Below are 27,929 nucleotides of genomic sequence, written 5' to 3'. Positions count from 1 at the left end.
CTGCACACAGTCTTTAGCGTTGCTGAGCAGAACATGAACAGATTGTGTACACTCTCTAAATATTCCAAGCCTAACATTTTCCAGATTTCAAAATAACTACACCTAATTTCTCCGCCTTCTCTGGAATACAGATCAAGCGTGATAAATCTATCGAGAATGGATTAAGGCAGCTGTTGAAACATGACTATATTTTGTGGGTTAAAAAGAAAATATATGATGTCGTGGTCATTAGTTACACGAAACAGAACAGAGAGAGTCAGTTGCATTCTAACATTTTTTCCAGAAACTTTTTTTTTCCCTCAGAAATCTATTATATAACACTGCTAATGTTTGTCCTTTTGCCAAACCTGAGGCAGGTGTAATGAGAAGTGATATGGTCTAATCGGTTTTTAGTTCAGCCTCTGGCAAATGGACCAAGTCACAGACTTCTGGGTCAATCCCTCTTCCCTGTCCACTCTCCCTTCCAGAATTGTTCTGAGTGTGATGGGTACTTGGGAAAAATATATATTTTCCTGGATGTTTGTCTCTACAGAATTTCTAATTACATTTGTTTTGTAACCCATAGGACTACCAAGAAGCCTCCAATTTGGAACAGTTCGTCACTCGATTTTTGTTGAAGGAGACCTTAAATCAGTTGCAGTCTCTCCAGAACTCTCTGGAATGTGCCATGGAAACTACTGAAGAGCAAACCCGTCAAGAAAGGCAACTAATGTTTTATATATATCTGATGATGATATTTTACTTATGTGAAGGCCGTTGAGGGGTTATTCTGCTTACTCTAGACAAAGCTAATTGCATTAATTAATAGATTTTAAGCAATGCCAAGGACCTCTCTAGGCTATTTGCTTAGAAAAATACTCACCTGTTTTATGTCATTTATTCAACAATTGTTAAATTAGATTTTAATATGTAGAGAAGGGTTTAAAAAACAATATAGATAATATTAATTTATATTTAGCAAGATATTAATCCCTAAGGGCTTAAAACCTATTGCAAACATAAAACATGTATACTAAAAATAAAGTGTAAAGCACAAAAAGCTAGATAGAATGGAAATAACATGTCACTGAGTTGCTGAAGAGTGAAATATTAAATATGACAGAGAGGACTTTAAATCCACAGCCTGATCTTCAAAATAGGTATACTTTGAAAATGTAGCAATGATCAGAAAGGCCTTACTAGAGAGAATGATCCTGGTTTTATTAGAAAGACCATGGCCTTAATTAGCAAGCCAAATTATTTTTAAAATGGAGAAAAGTGAGTGATGAGAGAGATGTAAAAGCTAATGCTACTAGTATATATAACTAACAAGAAAATTAACAACATAATAAAGGTGCTAGTGTTGAAGAGAAGCCTGTGTTACAAGAAAGTGATATCAGAATAACTCCAACCTTTTGGTATTTTACTCAGTTGACATTGTTTGTGCCTTGCAAAACAGACAAGGGCACAATTCTTTCTCTTCTGACATACCGTGGTCAATATGTCCTTTTCTCAGCCCCTAGACGTGCCTTATATGACATTTGCATCTTGGAACCATGCAGTAAGCCCATTACCTTGAACAAAACGGTGATAACTTATGGATACATGATTATCAAGACACCTCTACTATAGTATAAAAATTTCAGCCATGCGCAGAGCAGCGGATGAATGGGCACTGCCAGGTTCCTACGAAAGAGCCGTCGTTTCAGAATTCAGGGAGGCTGCGCAGATGATGGATTTGAAGACGCCGCAGATGAGCGCTGGGTTGCATCCTCCAGTGGGCCCATGCACTCTTTTTCAGACGTATGCTTTCTTTTCACTTTGTTCAGTGACTCCACACCAAACAGCAAGATACAGAGATTCCCATCAGGGAAGCAGCATCCCATCTCCTCCAGTCTGAGACTATAAGTGAATGTCTTGAAGCATAATGAAATTGATTTCCTGTGCTTGGTGAGGAAGTAATGGTCCTTATTATTTCTCTGGGTTTAGATCTCGTGGATCCAAATTCTTTCCTTTTAAAACTCAAGCATTTGCCACCTGAGAAGAGTCTTAGGAAAGCATCCGCACGCCTCCCCACCTTCATTCTCAGGGTTCTCTTTTTTTCTCTCCACAGTTACTGCCTACAGGTGGTGTAGGGCACACACAGCACCACACACACAGCAAATGTTCAGTGAACAATTGTTTTTGTCTTAGGCTTCCTTTGAACTTGTGCTTGCAACCAGAAGCTGCATAGCAGCTGTGTTTAATGAGAAGGGACAAAATAATACAGAGTTGTAAGAGACATAGAAGACAGCAGAGGGTTAGTGAACCTTTGACTGCTAGATTTACAGCCCCAAAACTGCTTGAATAATGGCAACGATTACAGGTCTCTTGTCAGTGTGGACAATGCTGTGACATGGAATTTGACTAAAGCACCCAGAGATGTCCAAGTCCAACTGCATTTTGAGACACTCTCAGGAGTGTCTTAATAAATTAATGTATTAATAATTACAATATATTAATTATAATATAATTAATAATTATAATTAATAATAATGATGGTTTATTAATAAATTATATAGAAAAGGTACTCCACTAAGGGGTGGTGACCATTAAACCCATTCTGAAGCTTCTGGTGGTTCAGAAGGAAGCGTTCATTAGCCCTAACCTAGAAGGCTGTGCCTCCTTTCCTAAGATTACACTTTCCAACCTTCTCTCTGAAAGCCAACATGAGTAGAGGCCCCAGGACCCTGACCAGTGACAGAGCGACAGTAGGACGAAGCTGCTCTGTCCCAGGACATCAACCAAAACAGCCTTGGAAAAGCTTTCCATGCTGAGAAGCCTTGAACTGGATCTTCAGGAGGACTTGGAGATTCAAAACAACATTCTAAGATTGGGAGAGTGTGTCCCAGCCCACCCCATGCTCAACATCTGTCATCTGGCTCGCTTTTTCAACCTTTTTGTCACGCTATAATTCTTTGTCTATAAAGCCTCCACACACACACACTGCCAACTCCTCTACTCCTGACTTGTGTTCCCACTTTATTAACTTGGACTTATACTTATTTATCTTCTCCATCAGTAATTGCATTTCTAGATGTCAGGGGCTTCGCATTGCACCCCTCTACACATTAAATAAGTAGAAATGAATGAATGGGCGTGAATGGGAAGAGCAGCCATGTTAGGGACAGTGAGGAGGCCAATCCATCTGCTGTCTGGAAGATCTTAAAAGCTAGAGAGATGCATTGGAAGTTGACCCCATCATAGGTTACTGTTAGTGGTTATAAAAGAGCAATCTAATGAAACCAAGGCTTAGAGAAAAATTAGTCTAGTAACTAAAGACAGTACATATTTGTGTGAGAAAAGAACAGAGTGAAGAGAAGCCAAAACAGGATTTACAAAACTCCTCAGTTTTTAACATCACAAAGGAGGATTCTATGATACCCTACACAGTCAAGACTTGGTTAAGCTCCAGGTTTCATTAAAAATTCCCATGGTCATAATAATTTTCTTCCTGTTCAGCACCGGTATTACTTTAGAATTTAATTCTTGTGAAAGTAGGGGATTCAGACCTCTTGAGAGGGATGGAATCTAGAGAAAACATCTCCTCCTTCTAGAAGCCCCAGGCAGCAGCACACATCATTCACCCTGCAGTAATGAATCAGACATGCTGGGCTGGGCATAATGTCTGTACCCATTCATGTGAAAACAGCAATTTCAGAGAGGGGGGTATGCACAGCTGGCGTGTCACAGAGGTGAGATTCTCAGATGGCATTTCAGACCATCTTTGTATCTGCTCTGGCAAACTGGCTAAGTGGGAGCCACTTTAATTCCCTGTCTTTTGGACGAACCTAATAGCCAGTGGCAAGGGTAATCATTATGTGACGTGGAAGCTTCCCTCAAGAGGACCCCTGTCCTATTGCATAAATCCTCCTCCTCACAAGCTGCATTTCCTGGACACAGTTCAATTACATGTGGATTTTCTTCGTATAATGGAATCTCTAAGTTTGGTCTGTTTTCCAAGTTTCTTCCATAGGCAGAGATACAAATGAGTCCCTCTGGGCTTGGAAGTCATTTTTTGTCTTTTGATAGTTGCCTATTATAGAAGAAACAAATGGCTTTGATTTCACCCATAAGTGATTATAAATCCTCCCTGGCTTGATCAGCGAAAAGCAGCACTGATTGCCTGTGTCACCAAAGCATGGGGCTTAGCTGTGGGAAAACCCATAGGGAAAATTTAATACTGGAGACTAGACACACACGAATGCTTTTGTTGTTGTTCTCTGCCTAAACTTTCAAAATTGACATTTAAAAAAATGCCCAGATAGAAGAGTCATGAACACATCAACAGTAAAGGGAAGAAAAGCCGCAGCCCAACCCCAACTAGAAACCTGAAATCTGAAAAGAAGGTAGAGAGTGATTTAGACGCCCTGAGAAAGCAGCTCACACGCACTGTGTGGGAGGAAGATGAACATCAGTGCACACAAAGGACCGTGGGATGCGGAAGAACTGATAGAGCCAAGCGGAGCAGACAGTGAGGAGAGAGGGAGACCAGTGTACCACAGAAACCCCCACCACTGATTTGTAGTGTTTGTTCCTCCCCAGCCTAGCAATGCCTGGGGTAAACAAGTGTAAACCAAGGACAGCAGGGGGCCTGGCACAAAGCTGAAGATGAGACACTAATGAAGGTCTTCATCCTGACCCCCTTTGGATCCTGTGTTCCCAGGTCACGACATCAGGCCTCAGTGTTCAGTTAGGGGACACTAAAGTGGAAGATCTGATTAATCTAAGAGAAAGTCATAGTCATACCTATGAATAGGCTTAAAGAATCTGATTGAAAGATGTGACTTAAGCCAGGCATGGTGGCACTCGCCTTCAATCCCAGCACTCGGCGAGGCAAAGGCAGGTGGATTTATGTGAGTTCAAGGCCAGCCTGGAGTACAGATCAGTCCTGGATAGACAAGGCTACACAGAGAAATCCAATTTTGAAATCTCCTCCCCTCCAAGAAAAAGAAATAAAGAGAGAGAAGGAGGGAGAGAGAGAGAAAGGGAGGGAGGGAGGGAGGGAGGGAGGGAGTAAGGAAGGAAGGAAGGAAGGAAGGAAGGAAGGAAGGAAGGAAGGAAGGAAGGAAGGAAAGATGTGACTTAACTAATGGCAATGCATACAAAAATGCCAACCTGCCTTGTAAGCCCTCTCTCTGAAATGCAGAGGAATAGGTGGAGCAACAGAAAAGGCAAAGCAAACACAAAATGAAACCAGAAGAAACAGAAACTGTTATGGAGCTTCAGACCACCAGGAAAAGACCAACAGTCTCAATTCAGATTATAATTAGCCAGATTTATTAAAACTCCTAGCAGGGCCACAGCCTCTATGCCAAATCAGAGACATTCAGTGCAGAAACAGGTAACAGAAGAGCTTTTAAAGGCAGAAACCACAAGTGCTATTCTGCTCTGTCAAGATTAAATGGTCAAGGGGACCTCATACTAGCCCTTGAAGGTCTGCACAGCAAGTTACAGAGGCCAAAACCAGCAGTTAGTCATAACTATGTACAGCTATGGTCAGGCTGTGCATTTCTGGGTGGAGTTCAAGGAGCTGGAGTTATAAGCAACTCATCTTTTAGGAGCTTGAGTCAGAGACAAACAGCTATTATGTACCAAGATTGATCCTTACAATAAAATGTAGTTTTTTCAGCCATCACAAAACAATTCAGAGAGTAGGGGAAAAAAAAAACTTCAAAAGAACCAGAACCATCAAGTCAACGATGTTGCTAAAAGAAAAAGAATTGCAGCCAACAATAGAGTTCTGTCTCATGCATCCAAAATTTTGATTGTAAAGGTGAAATTCTTTAAAAAATAATTTAATATAAAATATCTGCCAAGTGACAAAAAAGGAAATATATAATGAGAAAACTAGAGAGTAAGTTGAAAAGAGCTTATGTTTGTGAAATAGAAATTCTAGAAAGAGAACGAGAGAATATCAAAAGAATAATTCAAAAACAGCTTTCAGAACAAGAGTATGAGTTTTCTGCCTGGTAGAGTAGACTAAGAATTCATTATAATGATTTTAAAAAAATAACACTAAGAATTATAATTGCAACATTGCAGAATATTACAAAGATGCCTCCAGACATTCTAAGAGAGGAGAAGCCAGGACATCTGGAAAGGACAATGGGGTCTACTCTGGAAATTAGAATGTAGAGCTCTCTCTCTCTCTCTCTCTCTCTCTCTCTCTCTCTGTCTGTCTCTCTCTGTCTTTTAGTAAAGTAAGACAAAAAATACATTGGACACATTGGAAATGGTCAAAAAAATCAACAAAAAGAAAATAACCCAAGAGAAAAGACAAGAAAAATAAACCACTCCTTTGCACAGTCAGGAATCCCACAAAAACTAGAAGCCATGATAACTATGCAGGGGACCTGGTTCTGACCCTCTGGAAATTATTGTGGTGGTTCACCATGAAGATAGGAACCAATCAATATCCAGCTGACCAATCTTGGGCACAAAGCCAAAGGATGTTTCAACCTATCGCAGAGACACTTGCTCACCCATGGTCTTTGCTGCCTTATTCATAATAGCGAGATATTGGAAACAACCTAGATAACCCTCAGCAGGAATATGGGTCAAGAAAATGTAGTGCATTTCCACAAGGAGTATTACTCAGCTTTCAAAAAAAATGTAATCATGAAATTTTTAGGTAAATGAGTGGAACTAGAAAAAAAATCATCCCTGCATCTCTGGGGAGAAAGCTACTTCATCAAGGTAGATAATCTGTTTGATGTATTCTTGGATTCAGTTTGGAAGCACTTTGTTGTGATTTTTTGCATCTGATTTCATAAGGAAATTGGTCTGTAATTCTCTTTTTTCTTAGGTTTTAATGTGGTTTGGTTCTAGTAATTGTGACCTCATAAAACTCTATGCTAAAATCATCTGGCCCTGGATCTCTCCCCCAACACACTGTTTGTTTATTTGTTTGTTTGTTTGTTTGTTTGGGAGATTTTAATTACTGTTTCTATATCATTAGAGGTTATTGGTCTGTTTACCTGATCTTGACTTCACTTTTGTAAGTGGAATATATTGAGAGAATTATCCATTTCTTTTAGATTTTCCAATTTGGAGGAGTATAGGTTTTTAAAGTATGTCCTTAGGATTCTCTGGATTTCCTCAGTGTATGTTATTATGTCTCCCTTTTCATTTCTAATTTTATTAATGTGAATACTTTCTTTATCTCTTAGTTAATTTGTATAAGGGTTTGTCAAAGAATAAACACCATTTCATCAATTCTTTGTATAGTTTTTGTTTGTTTACTTGTTTCTATTTTATTGATTTCAATCCTGAGTTTGATTATTTCTTTCCATCTACTCCTTTTCGTTGTGATTTCTTTTTGTTCTAGAGCTTTCAGGAGTGCTGTTAAGTTGCTAGTGTGCGATCTCTCCTTTTATAAATGTATATTCTTAGTACTATGAACTCTCCTCTTAGAACTTCCTTCATTGTGTACCATGAGTTTGGGTATGATAAATCCTCTTTTTCATTCAACTCTAGACCATCTTTAAGGTCTCTCCTAATATTTGTCTTGACCAATTTTTTTCATTCAGTAATGAATTGTTCCGTTCCCATGGGTCTGTAAGCTTCCTGTTGTTTCTGTTGTTGTAGATGTCCAGTTTAATGCACCCATCATGGTCAGATAGGATGCAAGATGTTGTTTCAGTTTTCTTATATGTGTTGAGACTGGCTTTGTGAACATATGTGTCGTCAGTTCTGGAGAAAGTTTCATGAGCTGTGTTTGAGTGAAGTGTTCCATAAATACCCATTAGATTCATTTAGCTTATAACTAACTTCTATCATTTCTCTTGATTTTCTTTCTGGGTGATCTGTCTGTTGTCAAGAGTGGGGTATTGAAGTCACCCATTATTAGTGTGTGAGGGTCATTGTCCAATTTTAGCTGTAGTAGTGTTTCTTTTATGAACATGTGTGTTTTTGTGTTTGGGGCAAAAAATGTTAAGATTGGAATGTCCTCCTGGTGGATTTTTCCTTCGATGAGTCTGTAGTTTTGTTCCCTCTCTCTTCTAATTAGTGTTGGTTGAAGTCTGTTTTGTCTGATATTAAAATGGCTACTACAGCTTACAATAGGTCTTCGTAGGTCCATTTGCTTGGAATATCTTTCCCCAGTCTTTTACCCAAAGATGATGTCTATCCTTGATTTTTAGATTTATTTCTTGGTTGCAGCAGAAGAGGATGGTTTCTGTTTTCACACCTATTCTGTTAGTCTGTGGGTTTGTTTTTTTTTTTTCATTATTAGAAAGTTGGAACCACTCATATTCAAAGATATCAATGAGCAAAGTTTGTGATTCTGTTATTTTGCAGTGTGGGGGGGGGGCTCTTGATTTACTGGTCTGGGATTATTTATTGCTTGTGTTTCCATGGGTGTGATTAACCTCGTTACGTTGGAACTTTTTTTCTAGCACCTTCTGTAGGGCTTGATAGTATATATTGCTTTAATTTGGTTTTATCATGGTTTTATCTTTTTGTTCTCTGTCTAAGGTGATTGGAAGTTTTGCTGGGCATAGTAGTCTCAGCCGGCATCTGATGTTTCTCAGAACGTGTAGATCACTTTCGATGACCTTCTGGCTTTCAGAGTCTCTATTGAGAAGTCAGGTGTTATTGCTATAGGTCTGATTTATGTGCTGCTTTCTCCTTTTCCCTTACAGTTTTAACTGTTTTTTCTTTGTTATGTGCCAAGGAGAGAGACTCTCTTTTCTGGTCCAGTTCATTTAGTGTTCTGAATGCTTCTTGTACCTAGTTCAACACCACAGTCTTTAGAAAATTTTTCTTCTGTAATCTTGTTGAAAATATTTTCTAGAACTTTGACCTGAGTTTCTTCTCCATTATTTATAGGTTTGTTCTTTCAATAGTGTTCTAGATGTCTGTGTGGTTTTGTGCCAGGATTTTTTTTATATATTTAAAACTTTCTTTGACAGAGGTATCTATCATGGAAGCATCATGTCTTCATGCCTGAAACTCTCTCTTCCATCTCTCTGATTCTTTTGTTTAGGCTTGCCTGTGAAGCTCCTGTTTGAGCTGTAAATTTTTCACTTCCAGTTTTTCTCCAGTTTGAGTTTTCTTTATTGATTTTATTTCCATTTTGAGGCCCTTGACTGTTTTATTCATTTCCTTCCACTGTTCGTGTTTTCATAGAAATATTTAAAGGATTTATTCATTTCCTCTTTAAGGACCTCCACCATAATTCATACAGGCTATCTTAGGGTCTTGTTCTGGTGCTTCCCCCAGAGCCTGCGCTGGCAGGGTTGCTGGGCTCTAGACGAGACTTGCTGTCCTGGATGTTACTGATTGTGTTTTTACACTGGCATTTAGGCATATGAGAATGGAAGATTGTAATTCTAGTGGCTGATATCTGGTCTCAACTTTGTCGGGTGGGTCTTTTGTTCCTTGGTTTCTGTTGCCTTTTATGGTTCTTAGGAGAGTGTTGTGACTGTGTGTTGCCCGGTAGAAAATTCTTCTGGCATCCTGATAAGTGTGAGCTGTGAGGATTCCATGTAAAATCTGTTTCTAAGTATTGGAAGCTGACACTTGAGAATGAGAATGGGCTAGGAATGGAGTTTTAAGAGAGTCCACAGAAGGGAGAAAAGCAGGGTGTGCTCAAACTCATTAGTAGAGGCAGAGACTGAGGAGAGGCTGCAGCAGGTGGTACGCTACAGAACTGGAAGTGAGACTGTGGATTGGATTTGGGTGGAGGGAGAGAGAAGTGAAGCTCTGCAGTTAGCCAGAGTCGGGGGTGCTCTCTTTAAGATGACTGGCTACCTTAAAGGCTTAATGTCATAACAGCACAAACATGGGGACTATTTTCACACAGAACCTTGTGAGAAATCCGAGGCTTAGTTATTATCAAACAAAGGAAGCAACAAAGAGAAAAATGGAACCCAGTAACACAGGATAAAAAAGCTAAAGAAACCTTGGTTAGTAAAAGATAACTAAAAACTGCTTCTCTCAAAGGCAAATGAGTGTTATAGTTGGCTGCCTGTAATGGAAAAGGAATACATAGAAAGGGGCTCAGACGCTTAAGGGATTTCTCTAACCAGAGAACTCTCTAGGCCAACCCAAGGCCAGTGCAGCGTCTCCAGACAGTCTCTTTTCCGTGTCTTAAACACGTCTTCTATGCTCAAGTTTGAAGTCCCACCTCACATGTCCTGTATGCGAAACAGGGAACAAAAAGACAAACTTGCCTTTTTTGCTAAATCCACCATCAAGCTTCTTTCTTGGAAGTTCCTTACAGTCTTTCCATGTATTTATCACTAGCTTCGGCAGCTCACATTGGGAATCTAATAGAAAGCCTAAAATAAAAATACAGACAGAGCAGTTTTAAGGTGAGTTCTGATAGGAAGGTAAATGGCATAATAAACATAGAAATGTCTATGGAAAGGGAATGGAAGCACGTCTGGGCTTGGAAGGGGAAAGATTCAGTTTGCTGAAGTAAGATTGTGATTATTTGGCTTTTTAAAATGTATGAATTTTTAGTAGATTGGAACAAAAACATAAAAGATGTATAAAACATAGGTATTCTCAAATTAAGCAAACTAGAACACATCATGTACACAAATTTCATTTCTATTAATGACATGGCCAATGTTGGAAAGAAGAGTTAGGTTACAAAATTAAAAATTTATTTGGGCTTAATTTTAAGAATAATGAAAGCCCAGAATATTCTCATCCTTGCATTTGGATATAGTAGTAAAAATCAGCTTGGCTCTCCAGAGCATGTTTGTAAGCAATTAAATATTCCATTAAAAATCCTAGAAACCCCTCGTAGTTGATACTTTAGGATTTCATCTTAGGAACAACACACGGAAGCTCTGACAGTAAAGTTCAATGTTGGCTCTTGTTTCAGGCAAGGGCCAGCCAAGCCAGAAGTCCTGTCTATTCAGTGGCCTGGAAAGCGATCCAGCCGCCGAGTCCAGCGACACAACAGCTTCTCCCCAAACAGCCCACAGTTCAATGTCAGCAGTCCAGGTAAGGCAGACTCCGATGTTCTTCTTTTATCGTGTGGATAAATTAAAAACAGCAGCCTGGCTTTATAAGGAGACCAACAGAGCCAAAAAAAAAAAAAAAAAATGTGGGCCCAGGGGGCCCTGCAGAGACTGATGAATCAACCAAGGACCATGTGTGGAAAGACCTAGATCCCCTCATGCTTAGATGTAGCCCATGGGTAGCTCAGTCTCAATGGGGGTTCCCTAGTAAGGGGAGCAGGGGCAGTCACTGGCATGAGCTCGGTTTCCTGCTCTTTGATCACTTCCCCCCTATGGCCTTACTAGGCCACACAGAAAAAGGATCCAGACAGTCCTGATGAGACCTGATAGGACAGGTTCAGATATTAGGGGAGGAGGACCTCCCCTTTCAGCGCACTAGGGGAGAGACATAGGGAGGCGGGGGAAGGGGGGGGGACGGTGGGATAGGGAAGAGATGAGGGAGGGTGCTACAGCCAGGATACAAAGTGAATAAATTGTAATTAAGAACAAGAAAGTAGGAAGGAAGGAGGGAAGGAGGGAGGAGGGAGGGAGGGAGGGAAGGAAGGAAGGAAGGAAGGAAGGAAGGAAGGAAGGAAGGAAGGAAGGAAGGAAGGAAGGAAGGAAGGAAGGAAGGAAGGAAGGAAACAACAAACAGCATCTGGAACACTATGGCCCTCCTTGTAACAAGAGATGTACAAAGTTGCCCCTGCAGGGCTTGCACAGGAACTATCCAGAAGGAAAGAGCAAGCAATCACCAAGCAAACTAAAGACTGCCCGAAAATGGCAGTGCTGGGTTTAGAGGGCCAAGCATAGGTTATATCACTTCCATTTTAACCACTTAGAAAACACAGGGCCAGTGAGTGAGATGTCTCCATGAGTAAGTGTGCATGCTGCTGAACCTGATACCCTGAACTTGATCCCAGAACTCAATGGTAAAAAGTCAAACTTCATAGTTGAACCACCTCTCACAGGTTGTCAGCAGACTTTCACACATGTGCCTTGAAATGCATGAATTTCCCCTGCATGCAAGCACATTCTTGGACACACACACTGGCTTTCTTTCTTTCTTTCTTTCTTTCTTTCTTTCTTTCTTTCCTTTCCTTTCCTTTCCTTTCCTTTCTTTCTTTCACCTCTCCATATATCATCTGTTATCATTTATCTCTCTATCATCTATTATCTTTCTATCATCTATCTATCACACATACTAGATAAAAAGATAGATAGATAATAGATGATAGATAGATGAAAAGCAGATGACATGTTGAGATGGTAGATAGATAGATACATACATACATACATACATACAGAGATGCATAGATACATAGATACATGAATAGATACATAGATGATAGAAAGATGATCGATTAATGATTGATTGATGAGAGAGATGTGATGCAATTTTTTTAGAAAAATAAAAAATTAGTCAATTATGGTCATGTTATCCTGAGTGTATGAATCACTTCTAATCTTAGATGCTAAGATGGGTAAAGACTGATTAGTGCTTGGACAAGAAGACAGAGATAAAACTACAATTCCCAGGAACTTTGATTGTAGGCAATAACCCAGCTTGGAAATATGCTACCTAACTTGTGAATTAAAAAGTAAACATACTGGTTTTTGCATTTAAAGTTATTTTCTTTAAAAAAAACAAAACAAAACAACTCTCATTTCTGATGACACTTTTTTTTGGTGCAGTGCTAATATTTGTTTTTACTTTATAATTTGTTGGTGCATTTCTTCCTCCAAAAATCACTATGCATTACTTTTGAAATCTTAAATAATAATGGAATTTACTGTGTTTCTATATGGGAATGGTACCTCTTTATAATTTAAGTCTTGATTACATTTTTTTCATTTCTTTTTATTCTAAAGCAAGACTTAGAGTTGTGAATTCAATTTTGCCTTCATTTTAAGAAAGATTATCTAATACAACTTTAACAAGCACTTATGAGACATCTTGTGTGAGCTGTTATCAGCACACCGGAAGTTGGGATGCCATTCAAGGTCTCAGACCATAATGCCTTCTTTTGCATCTTCACATGGTAATAGTTATAGTGATAATACCAGTAGTGTTTATACAGTGTTTAAAGTGGTGCTTTCTGTACAGTCCAGAGAATGATCTATAACAGCCAAATTTTGAATGTTAGATGAATGAGCTTACCAAGTACATAGCAAGTTAAAGTAAAAGAATAAAGAGAGGAGAGAGAGAGCATGCTATAAAAACAAGCTCTTAACGCATCCCACAGAAACTGACTGAGAAAGCCCTGCCAAGGCAGCCCGCTGGAGGTCCTCTTGTATAGTCCCAGAAGAGTACTCCCTTTGGTGAGGCTTCCAAATAAAAGAACCAATAGTAACACATAAAGATGACATCATCAAATTGGGAAGCTGAGGCAGTCATGTGGAGTTCTCTTCAAGAGTGAGCTTCCTGTGTCTGAAATTTTGGCGTCTCTTTCTCACTACAGGCTCTCTTATATTGTGGAGAAACAATAGCAACACTTGTTGGCCATAGTTTACCTGCCAGCTCCTCTCAGGGATATACTGTTATTTACTCCTGAATTGTTTTGCTGTTCTAGTTCCTCCCTGCAACAAAGCTAGAGAGCCAGCTCATCTCCAGACAAGGAACCTTGGAGGGTGCTCTGAAACAAACATGCTTGGGGCTGGAATGAAGGAGGAAAGGCAAGCCTACTTCCAAAGTTTCAGAGAGCTGAAACTGCACCTGACACTTTGCCAGTTTAATATATATTAAATGGTACCAGATATGCAGATATTCTGTATGCATGTGTAAATATATACACTTTTATACCTATAACCACGTTTAGCACATACTACAGCCACATATACACATGAGTATATTTCATATACATGACTCTAGAGCAACAGGCTCCCGTTTGCACTCTGCAACCCCGTGCCATGACTAAAGAACATGTGAATTCCAGGGGAGTCAGTGGAGGGGCAACACCAGCTACCTTGCTATATTACACTTGTTTTGCACCGCAGCTCCTTATCAAGGGTCTGGTTTTATCTGTTCCTGCCCCTGCCTTACAGGTGAGTTTAGAATTGGTGCTTTCCTTCTTTTTCAAAAGAAAACTCTCTCATGAGAGAATCAAAATGGCTCAGCAAGACCGGTTGTTCTCTTGAGCTTCACAGGACAGGACAGTAAACAACATTAAAAAAAAAAAAAAAAAAAACTTCTACAGGGAAAAAAAGCCAGTGATTCAGGGATCTCTGTGATTCAGTTACTTAGAAATCACTCACTATACATTTTTAGGAATGTGTTTAAAAATCAGTGAGGCTGCATTCTTCCTTCAGGGCAGAAGGACAGATAACTAAGCATTCTACGTTGTTAAAAATGTAACGTTCTGCACTTGTGATTCCCTTCCAAGCTCTGTTAGAAGAGGACAACCAGTGGATGACCCAGATAAACAGACTCCAGAAATTAATTGATAGACTGGAAAAGAAGGTAGGTGCTTCCTTTTCCTTCCTCTCTATTTCGCAAGATCTTCTGACCGAGTTTCCTCACTTGCTGGATATCAGCCTTGGCTGCCTCATGCATAGAATCATGCTCAACATCTAACTGGCTCTGTGGATGTCTGGTTGGTAGTTATGAGGCCTTGTTTTCTGATGGGTTGTTTGTATGATCTTTTAAACAAATATGAAAGCTCAGAGTTAAATTTAAAATAAGGTCCAGGGCTAAGAATTAAACAAACTCTTTAGGCTATGATTGAATGATGCTAATCCATCTCAGAGAAAGAGATACAAGTGAGGTCTTGAGAATCCTTTAGTTTAATTAAGGGACAATGTTATTCTTTGCTCAACTTCTAGAGACTAACATACTGACAGTTTTAGTGTTCAGCCTGACGAGTAAGTGAAGAAGAGGGGATATGATGAAGACATCTTTGGATCTACATTGTACATTCCTAAATAACTTATCTTTTTGTTTTGCTCTGTTTTTTGAGACAGGGTTTCTCCGTGTAGCCTTGGCACTCATTTTGTAGACCAGGCTGGTATTGAACTCAAAGATTCACTTGAGATTTGCCTGCCTCAGCCTTCCAAGTGCCAGGGTCAAAGGCGTGTGTTCCCACCACCTGGCATAAATGGCATATTTTGATAGAGTAATGCAGCTTGTATAATGTGTCAGTGTTGTCACGGTATATTGGCACAGTATTTGCTTGTACAGCTTTAGTGGTAAAAGCAACCTTTGTCGAGCAATAAGAAAACATCTTTTCTGTGACTTCTGGGCAACAAATAATGCATATTTTTGCTTGGCAGAAAACCTGAGTTTTGAAGAATCCATAGTATAGCTGTGCAAATAAACGAGGAAGGGTAAAAGAAGGTTTTTAAATGACTGATAGAACTGAGTTCATCCATAATTCTCAGTAAGTTCTGACATGTGCCGAAAGATTGTAATATGATGTTTACCCGAAGGAATGGTCTCCATGAGCTGGGTGTTTGGGAGGATTTTATATTCAGAGAGGATGTAAGTTATAATTTAAATGATGACAACTCAATTAAGAGTTTAATTATAAGTAATAGAACTCATGTTTATAATTTAATAAAATTGGGAAGTTTCTTCTGGAACGGTATAGAAATGCTCAGGGAATCAACAGATATTCTAAGGCATGAATTCAGGAACTCAGGAGATGAAGTGTCTCTAGATGTCTAGCTAACAAGAGCTGCAGTCTCCTGGGTTATGCCTGCTAGAATTAATGTATTCAGTGAGTCTGGTCTGTTTATTTTCTGCCTATGATTCCATTTCCAAAGGGGAAGGTATGCTGCGGTTGTTAGGGAGACATGCTAGCTTCTTAGAAAAAGTGAGGCGAACATTCTAACAATGTCAGAACACTGCAGGGAAAGAAGAGAGAATTCATGGAAAGGAAAATGTGTTGACACTAAAGGTGGAATAAACGCTGATTGATTAATCAACAAACATTTTATATAAAGTAAAGTAAACAAAGAAGAAATTCATTAAAGAAGACAGTGAAGGCATGAAAGTGGAGCAGCTTGAGTCTTTCACTTAGAGAAGCAGTGAGGACTAAGTTTGCATGATGAATTGGTGCCTGGTCATGAGGGGCATTAACTAACAGACTAAGGGATTTGGATTTGGTATGGAGAACAACCAGACACATTTTTTAATTTTTTTTTCACTAGTAATTAAAGACATAAGATCTTTTGATAAAAAAAAAAAAAACAGGCAGAAAGATACAAGTTGTGTTAAATCGAGATCAAAATGGATTAAAACAAGAAAGGACTAGGCTGAGAGCTGAAGAAGTCCTCTCCAACAATTCCAAGTTTGTGTACCTGAACACAGAGGTGGGCCCATACTAAGTAAGAGAACAGAAATGAAACACTTCCAAGATAAGAAGGGAAATTAATAGCACCACTGGATGGGTATGGTGGAACTCACGTAAGAGTCTGAGGATTTCAGCCTATCAGAGTCCACTCACAGAAATGGGAGAAACAAGTGACAGACCATTTTTGAGGTACAGTGAGAAAGGAGGCTGGCTTTCTAAGTGCATCAATGTCAAGGTGCAATAGGCAAGGTATATAAGTGTCAGTAAGAGAGGTCAAACGATCAGTTTAGGTCTTACAGCTAACATACACAACTAAGGTAAAACCTCAGGGTCTGAAGATGGGCAAGGATGCTGAAAACAAGGTTCTTTCTGTACAAGAAGAGCTAAATCAGAGGGATGCAAGCCACGATAGCTCCAGGCCTCAGTCAGGGCACCTTCATTGGCATCACTCTCCTACTGGAGCAAACACATGAGCTGTAAGCATGTTGCAAGTCAACATTCCATTTTCTGAGAACTGAATTGTCAGTTGGGTCTAAACAAAAAATAGTGGCTGTGAATATTAGTTTCCTGATGTTGGAAGGCCTGAAAATACAGGATCCGGCTTTGAAATGAAAACCCAATGGAAGCATAAGGGGGTAAAGAAGACCATCACCAGAGCCCAGCCACCTTGAAAGCAACTCTTCCATCTTGCTCCCCCATTTTGTTAGCAGAGTCAAGCTGAGTTCATAGTCCCAGGCTCGGCGACCAGCTTCTACCCCACCCCTCCAAATGTCATTTTAATTGTCGGGTAAGCCAGTAAAGAATATAGAACTTGCTGTTATCTTAACCAAGGTGCCTAAGTTGTAAAAATACAAAACCAGTTGCTTACCAAGCCCTTATTAATTACATATGCTCACCTGCTCCTTTGAACCCTTATCACCTTGAGCTCTGGACTGCATGTCTAGGAGGGTGAGTTAAGGGTCTTGGATTCTGGAACAAATGTCTAGGAGGGTGAGTTAAGGACCTTGAAGCCAGGTGCCCTGGGTAAGGCCAGGTCACCAACAGATAATCCCTTGCTTAACCCTCAATGTCAGAATACAACTGGATGACCCCACAGCTCACCCAAGACCACGTCATCTTTTGATCTCACCCTTTAAGTAATCAATACTCCTTCCCCTCCCAGATGAGGTTCAAACCCTGAGCTGACTGAGTGCTCCCTGGGTACTCGGAAAATAAAGGTGAAGTGAGTTTTCTCAGGTTCCCCCCCCAAACCAAACAAGGGTTCCTGTGTTAAATATGTTTAGACTGTTTTGAAGAACAAATATATGTTTTTGAACTGGTTTTGAAGTTCCTAGCAAAAAAAAGTCTCTTCTTGGTGTATGAAATTTGTTCAGTTATTTCCCAACCCCACCCCCCAAATTGGCTTAAACTTTAGTAATACTTTTACCCTCTGTTTTAAATCAAAGTATTGTCACATCCCTTTCTTCCCTGGACTTTTGTCTCTCTCCACTCCTATGAAACGGTTTTATAGTGAAAGCAGCATCCAAGAGCTTTGCTGAAAGCCTGGGCCTCTGGCTGTGTGGCGCTCAGCATGAGCTGTCTTAACGAGTTGGTGAAGCAGTACAGGGCTCGGTTTTCTTGTGTGACTTATTCTGTCCTGTGCTGAATTAGATTTCCAGAGGACAACTATGCAATGGCCAAATAGTGCCTAAGTGCCTGTCATTTTGCTGCTGACTCCCTTGTTTCCTGTGGTTGTTAGCATTGGATTTGATCTCCCTGTTAAAAGGAAGTATACCTAAGGCAGAACATAGATTTTTTTTCTGTCTAATATGTGCTTATGATAATCCTTCCTAGACTGTAAACTGAACATAATTCCATCCAAGTGATTGGAGGCTAATGACATTTGTGATTCCTACAAGCTTTTCAGGTTTCTGATCTGTCCTTTCCAGGCTCCATGAGCAGTGATGGGGATTAGCTGACGTTCTAATCATGCTGTGCTCAAATCTCCACAAAATGTGGTGCAGGTTAATGTGTTCACCATCCAAGCATGAGAAACTCAGTTCAAGCGTCCAGAACCATGTAAAAGCTCAGTGAAGAAGCATCTCTGTGCTTCTCTGGGGAGATACATGGAGGTAGAGAATGAAGGGCTCCTGGAAGCTCACAGGCCATGAGCCTGTTGTGTGCACCAGCAAACACTAAAGAGACACTGCCTAAAAAGGTGGGACAGGAAGTCCAACATTCAAGGTGGTCTTCAGTGGTATGCACATGTCTACACACACACAGACAAGAACATGCATACACACACATGCCACTTTTTAAATAGAGTGAGAAAAAATAAGACATTTTTATATTAAACAAAGCAAAGACAGCAATAAAGCCTATGCTTTGTCCAATGAATCATCAGGTCACCATAAGACGAATAACTGAGGATGGCACACTCATATAATTAAAGCTTTTCTTCCCTTATTTCAGATACTATAGAACTGAAAAGTGGTAGAAATGCATTCAGAGATTGCGCAGTCACAAGCTTCCATCTTGTACTTCTGATATTCAATTCACGGGGGCGGGGGGAGTGCTTTGTTGTTGTTGTTTTATTCTTCTCTCATACAGTACAATCCAGCTGCAGCTTTTCCTCCCTTCACTCCTTCAAGCTCCCCCTTCCACTCTCCCCCACATCCTTTCCCCCCACATCACCTGTCTCCCCCAGAAAAGAAAAGGCCTCTCAGGAACATCAACTGAACACAATATACAAAAAGACGAGGCACAAACCCTCACATCAAGGCTAAGCAAGGCAATCCAGCATGAGGAAAAGGGTCCTAAGAGCAGGCAAAAGAGTGAGAGACACCCCACTCTTACTGTCAAGAGTCCCCCCAAAAGACCAATCCAACAAGCACAGCATATATGCACAGCACAGACCCATGCAGGCATTACCATTACCTCCTCAGTCTCTGTGAGCCCCATGAGCCCTGCTTAATTGATTCCATAGGCCATGCTCTCCCAGTGTCCTGGACACGTCTGGCTCCCACACTTCCTTCTCCTCCTCTTCCTTGGGGTTCCCCAAGCTCTGAGGGAAGAAATCCAATGGAGACCTCAAACCTGGGCGCTCTCTCTCTCTCTCTCTCTCTCTCTGCCTAATGTTTGGTTCACAGTCTTGTTCATTACACAGTTTTACCTTTGGAAAAGGCATGATTTAGATGAGACCTTCATCCAGCCACTCGTTGATTCTGCAATGGCTACCTACTACATGCCTAGCAGATTTCTGAGAATAGTAGTACAGACATATAACAGATAAACCATCTGGTCTCTAAAAAGATAGACAAAAATATGAGAAAGAATCTAAGAGACAAAATAAAATCAGATCGTGAACTACAGCTGAATTCCAGAAGTCAGCAGTGTGGATGGATGGAGAGGTTACATACGTAAAGACAGTGGTCTGAGAATGTCTGTGTAAAGGATGCTATACTAAAACTGGGTTAAAAGAGAAGAAGAAGCCAGCTAGAGGGAGACCTATGGGGGAAAGAATTTAAAGCAGAAGGGATCCTGAAAGTGAATCCAGGAGATGATAAACAGCTTGCCCAGAGCTCCACCCACAGGTGAGGGAGAGCAGCCTTGCTCTGACCAGTTTAACGCTGTCTCATGTAAACTGACAACTTTTTCTTAGCTATTTGAGAGAACCATTTCATCCATTCCTCACTTGGAATTTATGTATCACCTGGAAGACCTGAAGGTCTCTATAAAAATCTTCCATTCTTGAAGACTGACATCCAAATTCTCCTCTAAAGCTCCACACATTCCGTGACGTACACATGTGTTCACATACAGGCACACACAGAGATTTTAAAGGATTGAAAACTCATAATAACAAATGTTAGTAGCATTTTCCTTTGTTTTTCAATTCGCCAATTTGAGTAAATAAAACTTGTGCTGGAACATAAAAAGATTATTACAGTAGACAAGTGTTCACAATGACCTCCCCAGGAAAGGGAAGATGTGACAATCCTCACGGCGAAGCGGTCTGCTAGTTAGGCTGAATGCACGTCTGGTCTCCCCTCTGCTCTGTGGTGGCACATGTGAAGAGAACAGTAGTAACAACTGGAGCACATCATAAATGGCTCCTTAAAACTGATCCTTCATAATGACAGCGTAGCTCTTCATTAAAACAGCTCACTTTGTGCAATGAGAATCAGTTCATCTTCTTTCACATAACTAAGTTCTTTGGGTTTGTTATTAGTCATGAAACAAAACCACCATATGGTTTTATGCTGATTGCTTTCATTATGTAACTTGGCATCTTTTTCTTTTTCTCTGCTTTTGCTCCCTCTGACTGAAGGATCTGAAACTTGAGCCCCTGGAAGAAGAAGTTATTGAAGAGAACACTAAACCTGTGAGTAATTTCCATTTCAAATTTTCAGAAATAGATACTTTGAAGACAAGACTTACTTTCCTCAAAATCTAGTACCTCAGTAATAAGTTGAAACCTAAGTAACGAAGAGACAAATTTCACTCTTTCTAGATTTACCATGGCATTTATTATCATTGAGTCATTTCTTGCTTTCAGTAAGAATAAAATTTTCATGAAATGCACAAGAAAAAAAAAACCTGCATGATAAACCCATCATTAGAGTCACTAGTTACTAAACCTGGGAACACGGTACATGTAGAGATTTTAGAAAATCACAATTTCAGCAATTTACCAAGTAAGCTCCTTTGGTCTTTGTTTAAAGATCCTATTCGTTTTGCTTGGCTGATATGGATTTGTGAGGACCTAATCCTTCACCTTAGGCACTAGTTGCTTGTGTGAACGAGCCTGTCATGCACAAGGTGCTGAATGAAGTTTAATATACACATATGAGACGTTGAGTTATTGCATTACTGAACATGACCAGCAGAGAAGGATACCATCTCCTAAAGGCATTTTGTAAACACCTCTAGTTGAGGGTTGTAAAAGCCTAAGCTGAAACCTAATCCCATATATTACCGTATTCCCAGCATTTAGCTTATATCTGGGGACTGTGAAATGCCAAGAGATCAAGTCATTAATCTTCGAGATATCCAAATGGGTATCCAAATTGATATCCAAAGATAGCATTGGCCTCGTTTTATAGAAAGTAAGGTGCAAAGAGATTTACATTTATATCCAAACTCCAGGAGTCCAGTGCTGAACTCAGCATGCTGGTAACATTGTCAATGCAGCATCTCTGTGCTGCAGTAGAGGCACTTGTAGCTGGGGAGGCTGTGAATTAACAATCGTTTTGTTGTTGTTCGTGAAACCTTTCCACCATGAGAACAGATTAGATTATTTGGTGGGCTCATTTAAACATAGAATATAAGATATTATTGTATCTAACTTTCTGAGGACTGAACAATTACATCACGATAAACCCAAGATATGGTTTATTTCCTAAAACCCATTTCCCCATCATTGCAAAGTAAGGGAAGTAAGATATCATAGAAAAAATCGATTCAAGATATTTGCTGCCCTGGCTGGCGGTGTGAATCTGGAGAGCAGAGCCTAAAGCTGAATCAGACTAAAGTCTTATGCAGTCACCATCTTTACTCAGGGCTTCAGGCAACTTATACTCTGAGGGTTGAGAAAAGTCACCTGAGTAAAGTGTCCAATCACAAGGGCAAGCTGCACATGGCAAAAACATGTTTTTTCCATACAAGCAAATGAATATCAGCAGCTGAAGTAAATTGACAGCTGGGAGGACCTCCAGACCACATTCCAAGGACAATTCGGTAGTTTAGAGAAACTGAGGTCACAAGACTCTTGTTGTTGTTGTTTTGTTTTTTGTTTTTGTTTTTGGTTTTGGTTTTTTTTTTTTTTTCGAAGTTTTCTTACACGCTCTCAAACTTCTCAAATTCTTGGATCATGTTCCAACCATAAGACTATGTAGTCTCCCTCAGTTCTGTGATACAAGTGCCACTATTTCAATTTTATGTATCCAGACTTAAGAAAAGCAAGTAACTTGTCTAATACCTCATAGCCAGTAAAAGTAAAGCCAATTTAAAATGTATTTATACACCTTGCTCTTGGGAAAGGAGAAGGAAAGAAAGTACGCGATGGTAGAAACAAAAGAAAACTTCAAAACTATCCAGTACTCTAGAGTCCTTAGAGTTCAAATCTAGAATGAGTAAATATGTGGCATTCATTAAAAAAAATTCATAGCCACTTGCTAAAGGCAAAAGCAGCTTTCATTTGAATGACCCCACCAAAAACAAAAACTGAAGGACCATCTCTGTATCAGTCTGGTAAAAAGGTCTGGGGATAAATTTGTGAATGCTGCTTGTCAGAAAGCAGATGAGAAAGAAACATAATTAAGCTAGAATCAGTAATAAAATGTGAGAAAGAATATCACAGAAAAGTACACATTTTCAGAAGGAGACATATCTAATACAGGGGAAGAAAGAACACACAAACACACACACAAAAAAAAAAAACAAAACAAAACAAACACAAACTTTGATCAACATGATCAAGCTCATATGAACTCACAGAGATGGATGCAGCGTGCACAGGGCTGAGCAGACCTGCACCAAGTCCTCCTCCCCTATATTACGGCTTCCACTTCAGTGTTTTTAATGGAATTCCTGAGGATGCAAATGAGTGGGTCTCTGATTCTTGTGCCCTCCTTTGGTCCCTTTTCCTTCTGTCTGTTCGTCTTTCCCAATTCCAATCTGATGGTCTTTGTTTTGTCTTATTATATTTTATTGTGTTATTTTTATTACTATCCCTTAGAAGCCCGTTAGTGATCCAGATGAGAAAGGAGGTGGGGAGTACCTGGAAGGAGTAGAGAGAGGGAAAACTGTAATCAGGATATATTATGTGATTTTTTTTTTGTAATATACATTCAATAAAAGGAAGAAAAGAAAAGTGAAAATAAAGATGTAGTTACAATGTACAGGAAAAGCTATTTTACTCCTGAGGCCATCATCAGGGTACAGTTGTAGTAAATAGAGGGTGTAGTCAGGTAGAACAGGAAGTAGTAGGAGGTGCCTATTCCAGGTGCCATCTAAGCAAACATGCCTGCTGCACCCAGCTGCTATCCAGCAACCCAACGCAAACTTCAGGGACCTGAAACAGTAACCACGGCTTTGTGAGTGGGAACCTCAGGTGGGATCAGTGGTGCGGTTCTTGACACTCCAGTGACCTCCGTTAGGTGTCTGTGGCCGGCTTCGCATCCGCTTTGCTGGTGTTGGCCAAGCCTTTCACACAGGTAGAAGCTCAGCGCTGCACTTTGTGGGCTTAGTTCACAGTCTTCCACCTATGCATAAAGTTGTATTGAAATTGGGCCCTTCTCGTTTGCTTATGTGGCCTAGCCCTTTGGGGGAGGGGTCGCACATATCTCGTACTTCAGATATTTACATTACAAGTTGTAACAATACCAAAATTACAGTTTGAAGTAGCAACAAAGTAATTTCATGGCTGGGGTCACCACAACATGAGGAACTATATTAAAGAAGGTTGTGAACCCCTGCTCTAGTCTGTGGCTGTGACCACACAATAACACATTTGAGTAGTTGCAACAGAAGCCAAGTAACATGCAAAGCTTGAAATATTTGCTGTTTGCAGAAGACCTTTGCTGACCTCCATTATCAGGTCTTGTTCACATGACAATCTCACTAACCCAGGGAGGGAAATAGAACCTGGAACTTTGTGAGAAGAACATTGCAAGGGGCTGTAAGTTCTAGAGTGGTGAAGGATTGCTTTCAAACTAAAAGAACTTTAGAGAAACAGGTAGATGTAAGTCTAGACTCCACACCTCTATCTAAGACAGCCCCTCAGAAATGCCGGATCTGAGAAGTCCTTGCAGATGTCTAGAGAAGGACATGTCCATAGTCATGTTGTTGGAAACCAATTCTATTTAATTATTAATACTAAACCAAGTTCCTGATAGACTCAGGCAAAAAAAAAAAAAAAAAAAAAAAAACGGATTGTTTATCCAAAACCTTGGCAGCTAGTAACAGGTTTGTGTCTTCTGATTCTTGATCTTTGACCCTGAGAGGGAATAAAGCAAAGGTCCCTTGGATTCTTGAACTCAAGTTGGCTATGTATGGCAAAAATGGATCAAATTTATAGAATGGTTCCAATACAATTTTTCAAATGTTGCTTTTTCCAATAAAAAGCCCACACAGTGATTCAGGGCCCATATTCATCTCATCTTGAGGATCTCTCATTCTCCAAATGGGACTTCCTCCTACCAACAGGAGAAAAAAAAATAGAATATGCTAGATTTATAACTTTAGGTTCAAATGTGTTTCCTAGAACTTCTATTTTAATCTTTCAATTAAAAAAATCAACAAATGACTGTACCTAAATGCCAGAGAGGGTGTGACAGAGTACCATAGTGTGCCTGGAAAAACAAAAAAATGAGCATTGTGGGGTTTGAACATCTAATCTTCACAGGCACCCTTTTTAGAGTACACAAAGTTGCTGCCTTAGCTCAAAATCTGGAATCTATGCATACTATTATGTCTTCTTTATTATGAATTAGTCTATGGAGGTCAGACAAACATGAAGTAAATGGAAGGGAGAGACAGACAGACAGAGAGAAACAGTGAGACAGAGAGAGATCAAAGTAGGCCATCAAGGTATGAATGGGGTGGATAGATGAGAAACACACAACCCTCCTGCTTGATCACAACAATGAATTCAAGCTGAGAAACATTTCTCAGCTAGGAAATTCCATGATTAAACACTGGGTCTCAGTTCTTAGAATAGCCTTGCAATGCAATTGTTTTTGTGAAAATTTCTTCTGGTTCATTAACCTCTGTGATCATCCTTAAAAGCCAGTTGAAGAACATCACCTTCCTGGGGAGCTGGGGTATGGAGATTATAGACTATTCATAGCCTGTTGAGTGCTCATATAGACCGTGGACTCAAAGATGCTTCTAACAATCAAACAGCTGAAGAATTTTATGGCTAAGTTTAGTATTTCATTGGCAATGCAATACTGTTTCCTCAAAAAATTGTTAGGCTTATTTCTGACTTACATATAGTCTAACATCATATGTGAGCTGATCTCATTATCTAGATATAGATTTTAGCCTTGTATTTTGCTAAGTCCTTTGAAGACAAGTCTTTTTTGTGTGTGCCTATGGCACTGGGAATTGAGTTAGGACTTAAGCAGTTGCTCTAATTATGAACCTAGCCCTAGAGGTCTGTCTCTATCTATCACTGCATACTCAGAACTCAGCATGCTGTATTTACCATCATAAATTTGTTGGTGTCTTCTGCTGCTGAGAAAAGACAACATGACCAAGTCAACTTTTATGAAAGAAAGCATTTAACTGGGGGCTTGTTTACAGTGTAGAATCTTAATCCATTACCATCATGGGAGGGAGTATGCATTGTGGCACAAATGGCCCTAGGTCAGCAGCTGGGAACTACAACCTGATTTACAAGGAGAGGGGAGAGAGAGAGATTGGGCCTGGCTTGGGCTTTTGAAATTTCGAAGACGACCCCCAGTGACACACTTCTTCCAGCAATGCCACAGTTACTTCAACAAAGACATTTTTGAGTCCTAATCCTGTCCAACAGTGCCCCTCCCCTTGGTGACTCCCTATTGGCCAATAGGGGCAATTCTTTTTCAAACCACCACAACCAGATATATTTAGTTCCCACAATCAGTGTTTGACAGATAGCTCTTTGACAAGCACTGAGAAATTGAATGGAACAGGGAACAGAAGCTCAGGGGCCAAGCTATGGTCTCTATGCTTCACGGTTAACAATATTGGGCACGCTTTGTTTATATCCCATATTATTTTTCTGAGTTGTTTTTTAAATCTGTTAGTGCACTTTTGTGAGGCTTATGTTCACACTTTTAAATTTTTCTTCTCAATCCTTGCAGATGAAGATAGGGCTAATATTGAGACCTATACTTCCATGAGAGGCACACAGGCAGATCTCTGGGGAAGTCTTGAAACTGTAATTGTTATAAGGGTAATAAGATTTGTTAGGAAGGGGCTGGTGAGATGGCTCAGAAGTTAAGAGCACTGTCTGCTCTTCCAGAGGTCCTGAGTTCAACTCCCAGCCACCACATGGTGGTTCACAACCATCTGTAATGAGATCTGGTGTCCTCTTCTGGCCTGCAGGTGTTACATGCAGAAAGAAGGTTGTATACATAGTAAATAAATAAATCTTTAAAAAAGAAAAAAAGATTTGTTAGGAAAAGCAGTTACTAGCCAACCCCCATTGTGAGCTATGAAACAGGGAATATTAGCAATTTTTCTTGCTGCTGTGGCAAAATATTTGGCAAAAGCAATTTAAGGAAGGAAAGCCTTACTGTTTAATTGGCCTTATTGCTTTAAGGATACATTGTGTGGTGCCAGAGAAGGATCAGGCAGGATTAGGAGGCAGCTGGTTGTACTGTATCCATCCACAGTCAGGAAGCAGAGACTAAAACACTGGTGCTCAGCTTGCCTTTTTTTCTTTTTTAATTCAGTACAGGGATTGGGGCCCGCCACGGTTAAACTGGGTCTCACCAGCTAACTTAATACAATGTAGGAAACTCCCTCACAGATCAAGTTGACAATATTGAGCACAGGGTTATGACATTCAGAATAGCTCATGTTGTAAGTGGGTAATATATGTTAGCCCTTTAATCACCAATGCCCACATTAAAAAAATGTTTTTGATTGTATTGATTGTCCAGTATCTGATGTCACAAAATATCCAAGAAGCCAGAGCTATGCGGAGTAAGATAGAATTTCCCTTTAAAACTTGGTAGCTTTGGGGTATGGTGACGATTCACTGCCCATCAGGGGCACTTTGGGGAGTCTCTAAGATACCGGTGCCCGGGTCTGCTACCTGCGCTGAAAGCCCCTCCATGATGCTAACGGCGTCTCTCGCAGTTAAAGAGGAAGTGTCTCAGTGCAGAGGGCACTTGGTTTAGCCTCCGCTGCTGTGTGTTGTCGGGCTGTTGTCTGACTTGAGATGTGGAACCGTCCCACGGCTTTCCCTGGTCGTGTGTCTGTGAGATGATAAGCTTCCTTCCCTCTGCAGCACATCATGCTCGTACAGCGCCAGATGTCTGTGATGGAAGACGATCTGGAGGAATTCCAGCTTGCTCTGAAGCACTACGTGGAGAGCGCGTCAGCCCAAAGCGGGTGCCTGCGGTAAGCGCTCAAACGCCAGCCTCCACCGGCTGGCCAGGGCTGGCCAGGGTGGGATTCCCAGATCCTGGTGTTAAATTCTACATGGCAACCCAGCCCTCTGGGTTATGGTATTTGCAGAGTCTAGCAGGATATTTTATGTTTCATCTTTGAACCCGAGTTTATTTAATCGTTAGGCATACCGAGGGAAATAAAATGAAAAGTCCTCTGAATGCGAAAGGTTTCAAATAGATTGAAATCTCCCCCTTTGCACACAGGCAACCAGCACTCACTGAATTCATCTCAGTAGACAAGGCTTCCCACTCACGGATGTCTTGCCTTGATTACTGTGTGGACTAATGACTCTTCCTGCTCTGTGGGAAGAGCAGGGCTCGCCAAAATCATGATTTCAGACGTCGACTATTTCATAAAATCAGTGGCGAGCATTTCTCTCCTCTCTCCATTCCATGGCTTTCTCTCGGCTGTTATGTAAGACTAATGAAATATGCTACACATCAGCTGTAGTCTCTCAACTACAACCAGTCCGATAAACCGTTAGCAGAACAGTTTTCCGCAAGCAATGGTAGAA

General features: G+C 40.4%; 1 protein-coding gene across 2 annotated transcripts in view; it reads left to right on the top strand.

Moving 5' to 3' along the window:
- Window positions 1-27,929, top strand: part of Necab1 (N-terminal EF-hand calcium binding protein 1) — a 165,212-nt gene that overhangs the window by 122,802 nt on the left and 14,481 nt on the right. For both annotated transcript variants that reach the window (XM_060386022.1, XM_021652365.2), the window contains exons 6-10: window positions 566-702; window positions 10,859-10,980; window positions 14,360-14,436; window positions 20,577-20,630; window positions 27,252-27,364. In XM_060386022.1, the coding sequence (XP_060242005.1) occupies window positions 566-702; window positions 10,859-10,980; window positions 14,360-14,436; window positions 20,577-20,630; window positions 27,252-27,364 (503 nt within the window). The remainder of the gene's footprint in view (window positions 1-565; window positions 703-10,858; window positions 10,981-14,359; window positions 14,437-20,576; window positions 20,631-27,251; window positions 27,365-27,929) is intronic.

This window comes from Meriones unguiculatus, chromosome 6, assembly GCF_030254825.1.
Source record: "Meriones unguiculatus strain TT.TT164.6M chromosome 6, Bangor_MerUng_6.1, whole genome shotgun sequence".
NCBI lineage: Eukaryota > Metazoa > Chordata > Mammalia > Rodentia > Muridae > Meriones > Meriones unguiculatus.
This window is presented reverse-complemented; position numbering and strand designations above follow the sequence as displayed.